Source organism: Enhydra lutris, unplaced genomic scaffold (genome assembly GCF_002288905.1).
Source record: "Enhydra lutris kenyoni isolate GAN:26980312 unplaced genomic scaffold, ASM228890v2 scaffoldscaffold15, whole genome shotgun sequence".
NCBI classification, from domain to species: domain Eukaryota; kingdom Metazoa; phylum Chordata; class Mammalia; order Carnivora; family Mustelidae; genus Enhydra; species Enhydra lutris.
The window spans coordinates 2,495,898-2,512,168 of NW_019154099.1; the positions used below are offsets into that span (position 1 = coordinate 2,495,898).

The window sequence follows — 16,271 nt, forward strand, 5'->3', positions numbered from 1 at the left end:
GTTTTTAATCTGAGCTTTGGCTGGTAGTTGTCTAAAAGCCTCCAAAACACAGTTACTAAAATTACATGTCCAGAACACCTTGAATGAAAAATGACCCTGCTGTTGTTACTTTTATTTGCTATGACACAATGTAGCTTTTAAGTTGATTTTGTTTGCAGCTCAATTAACTACAGTCCAATCCTTCAATCATTAGAGCCTCTGATAGGAATTTCTGTGTTTTTAAACCAAAATTGCTGATCCACAGAACTTGAAAATTTATTTAAATAAACAAAGATGATAAAATTTTCCTCATCACCCTGTGGGTTTATGTTGAAAATGTAATAGCAGAAAGAAAATATTTTAAATATTTATGGCTCCATAACAACATATACATTAAAAGGTTTTTTTTTAAGATTTATTTTAGACAGAGAGCGAGCAGGGGGAGGGGCAGAGGGAGAGGGAGAGAATTTGAAGCCGACTCCACACTGAGCGCAGAGCCCATCACGAGGCTTAGTCCCATGACCCTGAGATCATGACCTGAGCCAAACTCAAGAGTCGGACACTTAACTGACTGACTCACCCAGGAGACCCCATGAAAAGCTTCTCGAGGGCTGCCATGAAACTCACCAGTAGTGTCTCAGGAGAACGAGATTGGGGATCAGGAGGAAAAGAGTTTTACCTTTCACTTTATACCTTTTCACTTAAAAAAAAAAAACAACTTTTAGTAATGTATACCTTTAATAATATTTTTAGTATTTAAAATAGTCCAGGTATACCACCAGAAGAAATGTCGTAGAATTATCCTGTGGTCCAACAAGCCCACTTTTACATAAATATCCAAAGAAATTGAAACCAGGGACTTTGAAACTTGCACGTAGGAGTTCTCTTCACCGTAGCCAATCAACAGATGAGTAGAGGAAAAAAATGTGATGGACACATACAATAGAATATTAGTCAGCCTTAAAAAGATATGAAATTCCGGCCCATGCTACCACACCGGGAAGCTGACGGACATGATGCAGAGAAATATACCAGTCATGAAGACGCAGGTCCTGTGATTTCACTTACGGGAGGGACCTAGAGCAGTCCCGTGCGTGGAGACAAAGTGGAGTGTGTCAGGGGCAGGGGGTTGGAGGAGAATGAGGAGCTATTGTTTAATGGGTTCAGAGTTTCAGTTTGGGAAGGGCTCAGTTACAAAGGTGGGTGATGGTGACAGTTGTCTAAGGATGTGAAAGTACTTACCACTGCTAACTCGTACACTTAAAATGGTTAAAATATTAAATTTTATGTATGTTTTACTATAATATATTTTGTAAATTTGTATTCTTTGGGAGTGAGGGGGAGAAAGCCAGGCGGAGTACTCTGGACAGAGGAACAGCTCATGCACAGGCCTAGAGGAGTGGAAACCAGCACGAGGTCTTCTGAGAACACAAGTGCAGGTGCCCTCTGCCCTTGTGAGAGCGCCCAAGGGGAGGGGCAGGGGCCGTCACTGTTGGCTCCAGTACTGGGCAGGGCAGAGTCTGGACCCACCAGGCCTCATAATGTCTTGCCCTCTGCACCCCTGGGCTACCATCCCTATCCTTCCTTCCACCTCTCCGCCTGCCTGCCAAGGCCCTGCCCTAGGCCTGCATCCTCCTAGAAGTCTTCCTGACTGTCATCTTTTTCCAATCTTTATTAAATTGGAAGTTGGTGTTGTCCAACTAGATAAGCTCTCTGAGGCCAGGACCCAGCCTATTCTAAATTTTTAAAAAGGCAAGGTGGTGGGGGGGGTTGCTGGGTGGCTCAGTCAGTTAAATATCTGCCTTCAGCTCAGACCATGATCTTGAGGTCTTAGGATCGAGTCCCTCATCGGGCTTCCTTGCTAATCGGGGAGTCTGCTTCTCCCCCTTGCTCATGTTCTCTCCCTCTCTCTCAAATATATAAATAATCTTAAAAAAAAATAGTCCGGGCAATCGATTAAAAAATGGTATTCAATTAGTCTTGTTATTCTTTTTTCCATATCTCTTGTTCTACCTGCCTGGCTTTTTAATTAATTTTTTTGAGGGGGAAGGTAAGTGTTGATTTGCATGTAGTTGTAAGATATAATATGGAGAGAACCCATGTACACTTTGCTTAGCTTTCCCCAATAGTAACATTTTCCAAACCTATAGTATAGCATAGTATAATGTCATAAACAAGACGTTGATGCAATCCACTCATCTTACTCAGATTTCCCTAGATCCACTTGTGTGTATGCATGCGTGTGTGTGTGTGTATTAATTTCTTAATTAATTTCTTAATTTCTTAAACTAATTAATTTCTGTACCATTTTACCAACCGGGTAGGTTCAAATATCCGCCACAACAGGATACCAAATAGTTCCAACACCACAAGGATCCCTAGTGTTTTCCTTTTGTATCCACTGGCACTTGCCCTCCCCCCATCTCTTTCAGCCACTAATCCCTGACAACCACTAATGTGTCCTCCATTTCTAAAATGTAACATTTCAAAAAGTATTATAGAGGGGCGCCTGGGTGACTCAGTCAGTTAAGCGTCTGCCTTTGGCTCAGGTCATGATCCCAGGGTCCTGGGATCAAGCCCCACGTCAGGCTCTCTGCTCGGCAGGGAGTCTGCTTCTCTCTCTCCCTGCTGCTCCCCCTGCCTGCACTCTCTCTCCCTGTCAAATAAATAAATAAAATATTTTTCTAAAAAGTGTTATATAGGGGCGCATGGGTGGCTCAGTCATTCGATATCTGCCTTTAGCTCAGGTCATGATCCTGGTGTCCTGGGATCGACCCCCACATTAGGCTCCCTGCTCAGCAGGAAACCTGTTTCTCCCCCTCCCCCTCCCCCTCCCCCTCCCCCTCCCCTTGTGTTCCCTCTCTCGCTGTGTCTCACTCTGTCAAATAAATAAATAAAATCTTTTTTAAAAGTGTTATATAAAAGGAATCAGAGAGTACATATAATCTTCAGAGTTGGCTTCCTTCACTCAGCAAATTCCTGGCGATCCATCCAAGCTGTTGGTTGAGTGTATCAATGGTTGGTTCCTTCTCATTGCTTGGAAGTGCTCCAGTACGAATGGACTATGGTTTGCTTAAGCATTCGCCTGCTGAAGGAGACCAAGCTTTAAGCTATTACACATAAAGCTGCTGTGGACATTTGTGTGCTCGTTTTTGTGTGAACATAAGTTTTTATTTTTCAGGGCCAGATACCCAAGAGTGCAATTTTGGGGTCCTACAGTAATTGCATATTTTTTTCTAGAATAAATGGACGGACTCTGTAGTTTCCCAGAATGGTACCATTTCATCCCACTGGAAGAGTGGAAGTGACCCACATCCTTGTCAGCATTTGTTGTGATCACTACTTTTTTATTTTATCCGTTCTGATAGGTGTGGAGTCCTAACTCATTGTGGTTCTCATGGGCATTTCCCTGACTGCTCATGATGTGGAACATCTTTTCAAGTGTGTCTTTGCTGCCCATAGATCCTTTTTACTGAAATGTCTCTGCATTTCTTTTGCCCATTTTCTAGATGGATTGTTTGGGTGTTTGCCACTGCTGTTTAACTCTGTTATCCCCCACTACCTTCTCCTTCTTTTATTTCTTATTCTTTCAGTGAACATTTGTTAGCGTGTACCGTCTATCGGGCATTTGGAATACAGAGAGAAAAGACAAAGACTTTGCCCTAAAGGAACTGACGGTTTTGAGGAGGGGACAAGTAAGCAGTGGGGTTCTGTATAGGAAAGGCACCTACTTCCTGTCAAGAGAATCACTGAAGCTTTCACTTCCTGGAGGAGGCAGCATCTGATCAGCAGGGGAAGCCATGAATATGTTTATTACACTTGACATGGATTACAGTTGACCCCTGAACATCATGGGTTGTACGCACTCGTCCGCTTATACATGGATTGTTTTGATAAAGATAGTACAGTACTATAGGTGTATTTTCCCTATGATTTTCTTAATAATTGTCTCTAGCTCACTTTATTGGAGGAATATAGTATATAATACATACAGCATATAAAATATGTCAATTGACTGTTTATGTTATCAGTGAAGCTTCTAGTCAGTAGTAGGCTATTTGTAGTTAAGTTTTTAGAAAGTCAAAAATTATATGTGGATTTTTGACTTCACAGGGGTTGGTCCCTGGGTTATTTGAGAGTCAACTGTATACTGCCATTACATTTGAGACATTAATATAGTAAGAAGCATATGGTGCCTTCTGAAAGCCCCTCCGGGTATCTTTCTAAGTAATTCATTATGGGAACTTGTCATTAATTCCAGATTAGCAAACACTGAACACAAAATACCATCCTGGGTTCTTGAAGATTCTGAGATAAGACAGCACCCCAGACCCCAGAGATGTATGATCTAATGGGCAGTGGAGATTCATAACCAGCAGAAAGTTGATCACAGAAGCACGCATTTAGTAACACAGTAGAGTGAGGAACTATCATTAGGAGGTTGGGAAGATTTCTTAGAAGAAGGAGAGTTTGAGTTGGCATTTGAAAAAGGAGTAGAACTTGAACAGGTAGATATAAAAGGGACAAAATTTGTACATTCCTAGGTCCCTGCATGGTGTAGATTGCCACATCCCCTTCTTGCTCTTACCCACAGAGTTGCTTCTGAGGAAGGGTCCTGGACCTAATGTCAGAGTCCATGTTTCACTGATGGCTCCAGCTAAAGAGATTGCTAGTGGAAGTCGTGTCTAGTTTTAGGATGAGATCCACAATCTAATTTTAGGCTGTCTTTCATCTTACAGATAGATGGACTGAGACCTACAGAGGATCAAATTCAGCCCAGCCTTATTGCTCCTGCTGGCCAGGCCAGTGGATATGTTTTGTCTAGAAAGTCCCCAGCCCAAGCCAGAGAAATGGTGTGGATTTCCTGCTATGTCTCTGCTAAAAATAAAAAATTGATCGGTGAAAATAAAGTGTTACACAGTGGATGGGGAGTACTTTTTATTTTAAAATATTGCTGTTTATCTCCTTGTAATTGGTTTAAATCTCCCTTAAAGGATAAAATTTTTACATATACTCTGAGGTAAGCCACATTTACCAAGTAAGTAACTTATAAAGTGTCAAGAAAAGATAGAACAAACCAACTTTAAAGCTTCTGTTTAGTGGAGATGAGCATATGTAAGAAGCTGGAAGATACTAATGAGACGGGGGAAGAAAGTCGAGTTTCTTCTCTCAATATGAGCAAAAGAAAGGCAATTACAAACTGTAACATAAACAAAAATATTTTGTAAGAAAGTCATGGCCCAAATGTGTAGCAAACTAAAATATAGCATGATTTTCAGAAATTCATGAGTGTACTAAAGGATATTCCAGCTGCCACATTCTTTTTAAATGACACAAGTCAGAATACTGGATCTGTAGAGAAAGAAGTTGTAGCCCTTTGCAGTGAATGACATTTACCTAATCACCCTATTATAAGTGCTGTTGACTTTCAGCTTTTAGAACCCACATAAAATAGGAAGACAAATACGTTTACAGAACAAGAATGGAAATGTCATCAATCTCAGCAGTGTACAAGCAAAGTAGGCAGAAGCTGAGGATTGGAAACAGGGAGGAGAGGAAGAAAGCATGACAGGGGCTAGCATCCTCATCTTATACACTGGGAGGTCCAGACGCTGTGCAACACTGATGAATGAGGAAGCTGAGGTTTTTAGGTTTACTACTTAAGTTACAAATTTGGTAACTAATGGAAAAATTAAAGAATATAGTTTGGCTATTTGAAAGGATTCAGGCACCTGGGTGGCACAGTCGGTTAAGCGATCAGCTCTTGGTTTCAGCTCAGGTCATGTTCTCAGTGTTGTGAGATCAAGCCCTGTGTCAGGCTCCATGCTCAGCATGGAGTCCGCTTGAGAACCTCTCCCTCTCCCTCTGTCCCTCTGCCCCTTCCCCCCTCCCACACACACATTCTGTCTCTGTCTCTCTGTCTCTCTCTCTCTCAAATAAATTAATCTTTTTTTTTAAAGGGGGGGGTACAGGATATGCCACTCTAAACTATGCTGTTTTGACATATTGATGGTTTTGAGCTAAAGGCAATTGGAAAACAGCAGATGTGGGAAGGCCTTTCTGACCTCCTCCTTTCTACCTAAAATCAGGTCATTAGATTTCCCACAAGAAAAGTGCCTTCCCTGCACCAGAAAGAGAAGAACATTCTTATCACCAGAGACTGGGAGTTAATACTGAAATGGACCTATACACACAGACCTACTAAAATAACCCTTATCTTCCACTGGTTTCCCTCCTATATTTCTTAGTCACTTTCCCACAATTTACTGCCCCCCCCCGTCCATGCCCCTTTGTCTTGTCACATCTCCAGAATTTATCGTTCTTTGTGTGAAAAAGTATATAAGCTTTTGGACCTAACAACTTCTTTGGGTCTTTGTTTTCCTTTTAAGGACTCCCATGTATGGGTACAAATAGTAAATCAAATAAATATGTGTGCTTTCCTCCTGTTAGACTGTCATGTCGCTTAATTCTTAGGCCAGCTACAGAGGGCCTAAGGGCCTAAAAGGGCAGAAGGAAGTTTTCCTCCCCTACGATATCAAAAAACTGAAAAGTGGAGAAGTGGAGGGGAGACGTAAGTTCAATCATAATTTTTCAGGATTGGCAGTCAGTTGAGAATATCTAAAGAAATAACAGTGTAGGGGCGCCTGGGTGGCTCAGTCGTTAAGCATCTGCCTTCGGCTCAGGTCCTGATCCCAGGGTCCTGGGATCCAGCCCCACATCGGGCTTCCTGCTCGGCGGGTAACCTGCTTTTCCCTCTCTCACTCCCCCCTGCTTGTATTCCCTTCTCTCTCTGTCTCTCTCTGTCAAATAAATAAAATCTTAAAAAAAAAAAAAAAAAAAAAGGAAGGGAGGGAGGAAGGAAGGAAAGGAAAGGAAAGGAGGAAAAGGAAGGAAGGAAAGAAAGAAAGAAGAAAGAAAGAAAGAAATAGTTTAAATATATTGAGTTAGGATGATAATCCCCAGAACTAAATACAGCAGAGGCTCTGAGTGATGAACTCTGGGAAGTAGTATGATAAGTGAGCAGGGATTAGGCAGAGATATAATTTTAATGTCATATAAACAATTGCATTAGTAAGAAGAAATGGGAAAAAAAGTTGTAGTGACTGGCAATAAAAGTTATTCAAAGGAGCAATATGACAATTAGATACCCCAGGGAATTCTAATTAATTAGTTTTGAGATTTAAGCAAAGAAACACTTCAGTGATAGGAAAGTACTCAGTGTAATTGCAGCTGTTTCATTACCTAAAATTTAAAATGTAGCCTGTAAGGATTTTAATTTTCCTATATTTGTCCTTGTGCACGAAAAAGAACTAGTTCAACTCTGACATAGATATGTGAATGCCACTTTTGCTAAGAGAGATCCTGGCTGTTTTTTGAGATGAGACAAAAGGAACTGCCTTGAGGTATATCTCAAAGATGTAAAATCTCTGGGATAATCCAGAATTTAGCCCATTTAATATAATATTTAAGCTCTTTCCTTGTGCCAAATTTTCGACGTATTTTTCGCCATAAGAACACACCTCTGGTTTTTATAATGCCAATCATTAGAAAACAGGATTTATTAGATAAACATTCCCTTTGGACATATCTGTTTGCAAGGGCGGGGGCAGGGGGGGTGGGGGAGCCCGGGCTCCAGGCTCACACCTCACCTGGTCTTGGAGGTGCGCTGGGCGGAGGGCGTGGACCAGGATGTGGGCTCCTGGGGGTGCCACCACTCATCTGGGGTGCCATCTTGTGGCTGTGATGTTAAATTAGAACCTGTATTCATTTTCTTCTCTCCAGGAAGGACCTTTTGTCTACTTGTCTTTTGTAGGAAACATTGCAGATTCCGAAGGCTTGATTGCCTCATTGTGTAAGTAATTTAAAATGTTTGCATTTGGAATATTTGAGGAGATTAATTGCAAGTGTGGCTGTCAATTAAATGAGTACCTGTAGCACAAATCGTAGGATTTCATTTGTATGAAATGTCCAGAGTAGGTGAATCTCTAGAGACAGACGATGGATTAGTGGTTGCCTGGGACTATACTTGGGGAGGGGAGGGGGGCAGGGGATGGAGAGTGAGTGACTGGTTAACGGGTTTGGGTTTCTTTTGGGGCGTTAATGAAATGTACTACAATTTCATTCTGATGATTCAGATCTGCGAATATACTAAAACCCACTGAATTGTACTTTTTAAATGGGTGAATTGTATGACATGTGAGTTATATCTCAGTAAAGCTGTATATTAAAATATGTTTATGGGGCGCCTGGGTGGCTCAGTATGTTAAACCTCTGCCTTCAGCTCAGGTCACAATCTCAGGGTCCTGGGATCAAGACCCGCATAGGGCTCTCTGCTCAGCAGGGAGCCTGCTTCCCACCCCCCCCACCCCCCCACCACCTGCCTCTCTGCCTACTTGTAAACTCTCTCTCTGTCAAATAAATAAATAAAATCTTTTAAAAAATATGTTTATAATGCAGATTGAAGGGTTTGCAGTATTTAAACTAGGTTTTCTATACTTTCAGTATCAACCTTCACTTTATCATATATATATATGACGTGTGTGTGTATGCATGTGTGTGTAGTCTTATAAATAATTTCCCAAACTCCTCCTGCTCTGAAGAGATATTACCTCATTTTGCCTACCTTCTTCTGCTACAGTAAATCAGTCAACATTCTGTCAGTTAGTATTGACTTTCTCTTGTGTACTGTGTCAAATCTGACAAACACGTGAGCCAGGCAACAGTAGGGTCCTTTGCCACCATTATAGAATTGTCTTATACAAGGCAACTTCTTTCAGATTTTGCGTCTGAAATTCTGCATTGTTTATCTCATTTCTCCCATAATTCTGGAATCGGGCCCTCCAGCCAGGACCTGTGTTGGGACTGCTGTTCATCACTCGTGTTAGGAAACTTCGAGAGAATCGAAGCAGCTATCATCAGTGCTTCTCAAAGCAAAACGTGTGTCATCTCTGATGCCTGTCAGGTCCTGGCCAGTGGTAGCTCAGGGAGGCTGAACCCCCGCTTCAGCAGTGAAGTGCTGCTGTTCACTTTCGTGTGTGTAATGGGATGAGTGGGCCAGATCAAACTGTCCCCGAGAGCTTTTGGGGAAGCCCAGGGGCCGGAGGACCAGCCTAAGTCATTGTCTTCCACCCTGGCTGCTTGGCCTGGCATCAGAGAAAGCAAAGAGCCCAGCTTTAGCCCAGTCCTTTGAAATGCAAATGTCTGACATGATCTTTGTCAGTCGTCCTCAGTTTACATTTTCTGCCTTAAAAAAAGTAAAAACTCATTTAACGGTGGTGTCCTCTATTAAGAAAATGAAAATCCACTAGATAGTGTAAAATCCATTAGATAATGTAAACTTCTCGGATGTTAAAGTGCACCAGATTGCCTTGGACTCTTGTCAAAATACAGATTCTGATTCAGAGGGGCTACGGTAAAGCCTCCCAGATGTTGATCTGCAGGCTGTCCTTTGATTCACCAGGATGTAGAGCTGGGCTATAACCATTACATGGACCCTGTTAAAGAAGAATTATTCATGACACTTGTTAAAGATGATGAAGAATTTACTCAGGAGGTACCCCTACAGGGGAGTCTTAATGGTAGGGAAGCGAGATCGGGCTCAACTCCAGATGCACCAAGGACAAGGGGAGCTTTATGGCCAGAAAGCAGGTGGGTTCCATAGATGGAAAATCACTAAGAAGAAACATCAAGAGTGGGGACCCTTAATTGACCAACTCAACAGGATTCATGCTGCAGGTAGGCCAGGATGATAGGATATGACATGGAGGGTAAGGAATTTGATCAGGTATCAAGAGTAATCAGGTATCTGCACCCCCATGTTCATGGTAGCATTATTCACAGTAGCCAATGCATGGAGACAACCTAAGTGTCCATCGATGGATGAATGGATAAAGAAGTTTGGAGGGGGGGAATTGTGCATATGTGTGTACAAATGCACATGTGCATGTGCACAATGGAATAGTATTTAACCATAAAAACAAAAACAAAAACAAGAAACACTGCCATTGTGACAACATGGTTGGAACTTGAGGGCATTATGCTAAGTGAAACAAGGCTGACAGAGAAAGACAAATACTGTATAACCGCACTTCTATGTAGAATCTTAATTTAAAAAAACGCTCAGACTCCTAGAAGAAGAGATCGGATTGGTGGTTACCAGAGGTGGGGGGGTGGAGATTGAGGAAACTGGATAAAGGTGATTAAGTACAAACTTGCATTTACGAGATGGTAAGCACTGAGGATATAATGTACAATATGATGGCTGTAGTTACCACTGCTGTAAGTTATCAAGAGAATGGATCCAAAGAGTTCTCATCAAAAGGAAGAACACACACCATTTTCTCTTCTTTTTTCTATCTATATGAAGAATGTATGTTCGCTGAACTCATTGTAATCATTTCATGATCTATGTAAGGCACGTCATCGTGACGCACACGTTAAACTCATACGGTGCTAGATGTCAGGGACGTCTCAGTAAAACTGGGGGGGAAATGTGAGCAAATACCAAGAATGGAGGACTTTTGCTACACTGACCCAGTAGGACTCTTGCTGGAACCGGACTAAGTGGGCCAAGGACAGAGCACTAGGTGGGGGCCTCGTCAAGGAGAGGGCTCCGAGGAGCCTGACTCAAGCTGGGTCAAGACAGTCTTTGTCACCCCTCACCTTCTCCTTATCTCCGCTCTAAGGGTGAAGGGCCCAGCCTTGGGAGACTGGGATCCTACTCCAGCCCTCAGTGCATCTTTCCCTCTAAGCCTCTGTCGGAGCCTGGCATCAGTCACAAAATAAATTATATCAATCCCATCGTTAGGCTTCTGAATGCTCTGCTTGCCCTTTTGCTGTGTGGGTGTTTACTCAGCAAAGAAATGGCTAGAGTTGACCAGCAGAGGCTTGAGGCACTGGGACTGTCTTGCTCTCTGGCATTCACCTCAGCCCCATGTGGGCGTGGACACACACACACACACAGTCTCCTTCAGCTCTGCTGAGTTAAACATGATTTCAGACATACCGTGTTCTCTCCACTCCAGGCCTGTGCCTTGGGCATGTTCCTCCCCGAAACACCCTACCCTTCGCCCAGTGCAGGGCTCACCTCTTGTGACATTAAGATCCACTAACATGTGTTGACAGCTGGTAAAATCCAGAGGGCCTCGCAGGCCTAACCCACAAGTCACCTCCCCACTCTGCTTCCTCAGTAGGAGCCAAACGACCCTCCTCATCCCCAGGACCAGGCACGGTGCCCGTGGATCCCTGAGGAGCGGGGTGCAGTTCCCTGCCAGCCCTCCGGATTCCTGGGAGAAGCCCGTCCCATCCTGCCGCAGGAACAAGGGGCCGCCCCATCCTCTTGAAGCCCCTCCTGGTTCTCTCTGGTTCTGAGTGCAGCACCCCTCGAGCCCCCATGGCTCGATGGGCACAGTGTCCTCTTTCCCCAGGCTGTGAGTGTAGGTGACTTGTAAATTGCCACCAACCTCATCTGTCCAGTGCCACCTGTTGTGTGTGGCCACCCCCAAAACCCAAGGGTGGGGCTCCCTCCTTCACCGACAGCAGGAAGGAGGAAGTAATCACACCTCACCTCCCTCATGTGGCCCAAGTGTTGCTTTCTCCATGTCTCACATTCAGTTGCCCTCACTTACTGTGCAGTTTGACCTCAGAATGGGAGCCCCTTGGGGGCCGCCTGTGTCCCCCATCCTGGTTAATACTGCATTCCCCAGGCCCCGCACAGAGAGCCTTCCCTGTGCTCCAGAAGCTTTGCTGAATTAAAGAATGAATGAATGGGGTTATTTTTGAATGTCTAAACACCCACTGATCTCTTAGTTCCTAAAACACTGACATTTTACGCTAATGATAATTCCTTAGATTTTTGGGTGCCGTAGTGGGAACATCTCAGGTTTTGTATAGAAGGTTTTTCTTTTTAAGATTTTATTTATTTGAGAGAGAGAATGAGCAGGGGGAGGGGCAGAGGGAGAAGCAGGGAGCCCGATGGGGGGCTCCATCCCTGTGATCATGAGGCAGACTTAGCCAACTAACCCACCCAGGTGCCCCTTTATATATGTTTAGATTTAGAGGAAAAACTTACTTTCACTATTATGTTGTTCTCCAATTGGCTCCTGGCTGGCAGTGGGCTCAGGACAGACAGGGCAGCTCTGCCTGCCCGGTGGTAGTGTCTGGCCTTTCGGAATCTCTGCTCAGCCTGTGTCTGTGTCTTTTCTCATTAAATGGCTAATCCTGTTTATTGGCCTTTCTGTGGGGACAGCCTTCATTAGACCGCTTTGTCCCAGGCCCCGAGGGATTGTAACTTTGGCCATTATTAGAGACTAGAGCTTTGTCCTGCTGCTCCGGCCAATCAGATTATGTAGCTAATAGTTGATCATTCGTGCCTTTTCTAAGAAATGTGAGAACAGTATTGAAAGCCAGAGAAGAGGTGGGACTTTTCATTTTTCACTCTGATCATTTAAGATCTTAGGACCAGGATGTATTACTTTGATAAATTAAAAAAAGAGAGAAGAGGGAGGGAAGAAGGAAGGAAGGGATGGAGGGAGGGAGGATTCTCCCAGTGCACGACTCTCAGACCGGCCCTAAAATGACTTTCTCACTTCATTTTTTCTAGAAGAAACCATCCTGATAATGGGGCCTGGAAACATTTCTTTCTTTTTTTTTTTAAACATTTCTTTTTTTTAAGGTTTTATTTATCCATTTGACAGACAGAGATCACAAGTAGGCAAGAGAGAGGCTGAGAGAGAGGAGGAAGCAGGTCCCCCACTGAGCAGAGAGCCCGATGCGGGGCTCGATCCCAGCATCCTGGGATCATGACCTGAGCTGAAGACAGAGGCTTTAACCCACTGAGCCACCCAGGTGCCCCGGCCTGGAAACATTTCTAAGGGCATACCCACTCCCTGGTGACCACAGTGGGGGCTTCTGTGGTAGCCGTTGTTAGTGACCCCTGTCTGGACCGAAACCCCCCGCCCCACCGTGTCCATCCAGGATACCTTCTGTAGTCCGGACTGGTAATTACCATCCCCCTACCTCCCCACCGCCCCCTCGGCGCTCGATTTCTCTTCAATTATTCATAAACACTTTTTAAAAAAATAAACGTTTCCTTAATAAAAATTTTCTCACATCTAGATTACATCTACAGACTTTATGTAGCAATTTTGAAGTAAGGAATTGTAATGCATTTACCAAGATAATTGTTAAGGATCGTCTTTGCAAAATCTGACCACGTTGAATTAATTTAGAATTCTGCTTATAGTGAAAAGGGCAGGGGCGAAGAGGATGCGCTTTGGGAACAAAATCCTTTTACAAATGTCACATGATGTTATTATTACTCGTTTCACCCAGCAAATGGGTGAATGAAGTTTTAGCTTCAGTCCTCCTCCTGTCCTCCACGAAGGCATTGTGGAGAACTTAGGGGGTGGCAGTTCTTTTTATCTCCTCCTTAGGGGGAAAAAAAGGTAATTTCCACTGACTGTCATAAAAGTGGTTGCCAGATGAGTAACAAAATGCATTTCACTTGTAGGGAAAGAATATGGCAAAGCTGATGCAAGATGGCTGTATTTTGACCCAACCATTGTATCTTTGGAAATTCTGACTGTTGTCCTGGATGGGTCTCTGGCATTAGTCCTCATTTATGCCATAGTCAAAGAGAAGTATTATCGGTAAGTGCCCTCCTCCTGGCCTGCTGAAGAGAGGACACACGTGAACTGTCCCAAAGCCCCTGTGGCATTTGGAATAGATTATGAACCATATTTATTTGTTAGATGAAAAGTAGAGTAAAGATGAAAATTGTCCTGTGTTAGGTAAGAATCATGGTGCCGCCAGGATAATTGCAGATCATTCAAAATAAAAGCTGAGAAATGTGATCGTAAGGACCAGGTAGTCCCTGTGTAGGCAAGAAAATGTGAAAAGCATTGAACGATTTTTCACCAATATTTTGGAAAATAAAAGGGTCATATTTCCATCCTTCCCCCCACCCCCAAATCACTCTAGAAAACTCCTATTCCACTTTACACCAAGTAAAGTCTCTTACATAATTTGAAATTAAATACGCAAGATAAATCTTTCCAGAAGCAGGTTGTGGAAGATGTGAGGAAGGCAGAAGAGAGGGGAGAGGAAGGAGGGAGATGGAAGACTAACCACCAGTTGTCAGTCAGATTCTGAGTCTTCACACTCTCTGCCCTCCCTCCTGCCCTTTCCCTTCCTCTCCTTCTTGCAGACACAATGACCTAGGGCAAACAGAATGCTATCCTGGGGACGATTCCAGAAACAATGTCAAGTAGGCACAATTGCATTCCATTTTCTAGCATCTTGAATCGAAGAAGTCATGTTTAAAGCTTCAATCACAAAATATCAGGTTGAATGGAACCTCCAAGTTCATTGAACCCACCTTTCCCCACCCAATTTTACTTAGATAGTTAGCGGGAGAAATTAAATGTCTTCTTGGTATCTTGTTATAACTTCAGCTCCATGACCTTGGTTGTAGACTCACTGCTTGCCCCATTTGGTAATTACTTGAACCATTTATAATATCTGCACTGTGAGTATTTACAGATGCATGTATCTCATTTACTGCCCACTGTAGTCTTTGAGGAAGGGACTGTTCTTACCATCCCCTTTTCCATCCCCTTTTCGGAGAGCACAGTAAAACTGTGGCTTGTAGCAAGATTCGAACCTCAGTTTCTCTTTGTGGGTGAGGTCTGACCTCAGTGAATCTTCCTAAGAATAGAATAGGATACTTGAGAGACCTTATTTAACTCTGAGAATAATCTAGAAAGGGCAGTATTGCCTCTCCCGAGGTTGCATGGGTCTTCCACTAATCAGACTGACTTGCCCCATCAAAGGAGCGCTGTGCAAAACCTGAGGTCCGACTTCAGAGAGGTCTTCTGCTGAGGAAGACTGCTTTAATGCTGCCTTTCGAGAAAAGATGTTAGGACTCGGGGTGTCAAGCTGCGCCGAGCTGACGGTTTGATCCCTTGTTTCTTTCTCTCTAACAGGCATTTCCTACAGATTACCCTGTGCGTGTGTGAATTGTATGGCGGGTGGATGACCTTCTTCCCAGACTGGCTTATGGGAAGCCCCAACCTCAACACCAACAATTGGCTCTACTTTGGGGTCTATCTGGTATTTTTCAATAGTGTGTGGATTCTAATGCCAGGACTGTTACTGTGGCAGTCATGGGTAGAACTCAAGAAAATGTATTACAGAGGAACCAGTTCAGGGAAAAAGTTCCAGTGAATTTTCAAAATCGCAGATGCTGGTATCTTGCTTTATAAGTCAGAATGGGTCAAACCTTTTTGGCTGGTCAAAATGTAATGCATTCCTGTGTACACTTTCTTTTTCTACTGTTGCTCCTCAACAGCCTATTTCAAATTGATTGTATGGTGGCAAGTTTTCATTAATTGTTTTTTGGGTTTTTTTTTCCCAATTAAATGACAATATGGGGAACAGAGAATACATTTTAACTTGTAATAAGAACACGTTTAATTATATGTTTTCATGGCTAGCATTAATTGTTCCACATTAATAAAACCAATGATCATAGAATACTGTAGAGCCTAGTAATTTTTTATTCCAAGAACATATTGTTGCCTCCTCTCATTTGTCTTTCGGTTTCTGAAGTGAAACCAGAGATGTAATGAATGCCTAGAAAAGTGTCTGGCACACATAGACCAGGCACGTGGTAGGTTGTGGTGGTTCTGTAGCTCTGAGAGCTCGGTCTGCATCGTCGTCCCCTCCTTCCAGTTGTCTTCTTCTCCTGCAGAGGCTGGAGGCTGTGGTCCTGGATGCAAAACTGGTTTCCCCTTTCAGAAATGCTTCCGTGAGATCTGGAGGGTAAAAGCGTGGAAATCATTTCGACTATTCCTCCCTTTTCTCCTGTTTATTTATTTATTTACTATTGTTATTATTATTGCCATTTTGTGGTAACACGTGAGGAGTTTTGCCATTTGTGTCCCAACTCCTAGGTACTGAGAGGCAGTTGGAATTGGGGGCATGAGAATGAAGTGTTTATGGGCTGAGTCGCTCCAGTGGTGGCCTCTTTGGTATTGTCTCCCTTGGGGGTGGGTTCGTTCTGTGGGCATCTGGGAGTCCTTCCTAGAAGCTTAGCCAATTACCTGCCCTTGCAACCTCTTAGTGAATTTTGTAAGCACCTCATTTCCTGGGCTAAATCCTCTTCAAATCTCCTAAAGGGATTTCTCTTCTCCACCAGTGTATCTTGACAATGGTATTTGTTGAATATTGAATAAGTAGAGCCAGACAAGTTTGAGGAATATTATATTACCACAGTAAAGCCTTTAGAAGTC

The 16,271-nt window shown here is 43.3% G+C and overlaps 1 protein-coding gene across 1 annotated transcript in view; it reads left to right on the plus strand.

The window, feature by feature from the left end:
- The window catches only part of LOC111147154 (emopamil binding protein like), a 30,486-nt gene extending 15,099 nt beyond the window's left edge, over positions 1–15,387 (plus strand). Inside the window, exons 2-4 of the mRNA XM_022503055.1 lie at positions 7,762–7,831; positions 13,490–13,628; positions 14,964–15,387. Coding sequence (XP_022358763.1) covers positions 7,762–7,831; positions 13,490–13,628; positions 14,964–15,204 — 450 coding nt within the window. The 3' untranslated portion in view covers positions 15,205–15,387. The remainder of the gene's footprint in view (positions 1–7,761; positions 7,832–13,489; positions 13,629–14,963) is intronic.
- The last annotated feature ends 884 nt before the right edge of the window (positions 15,388–16,271 follow it).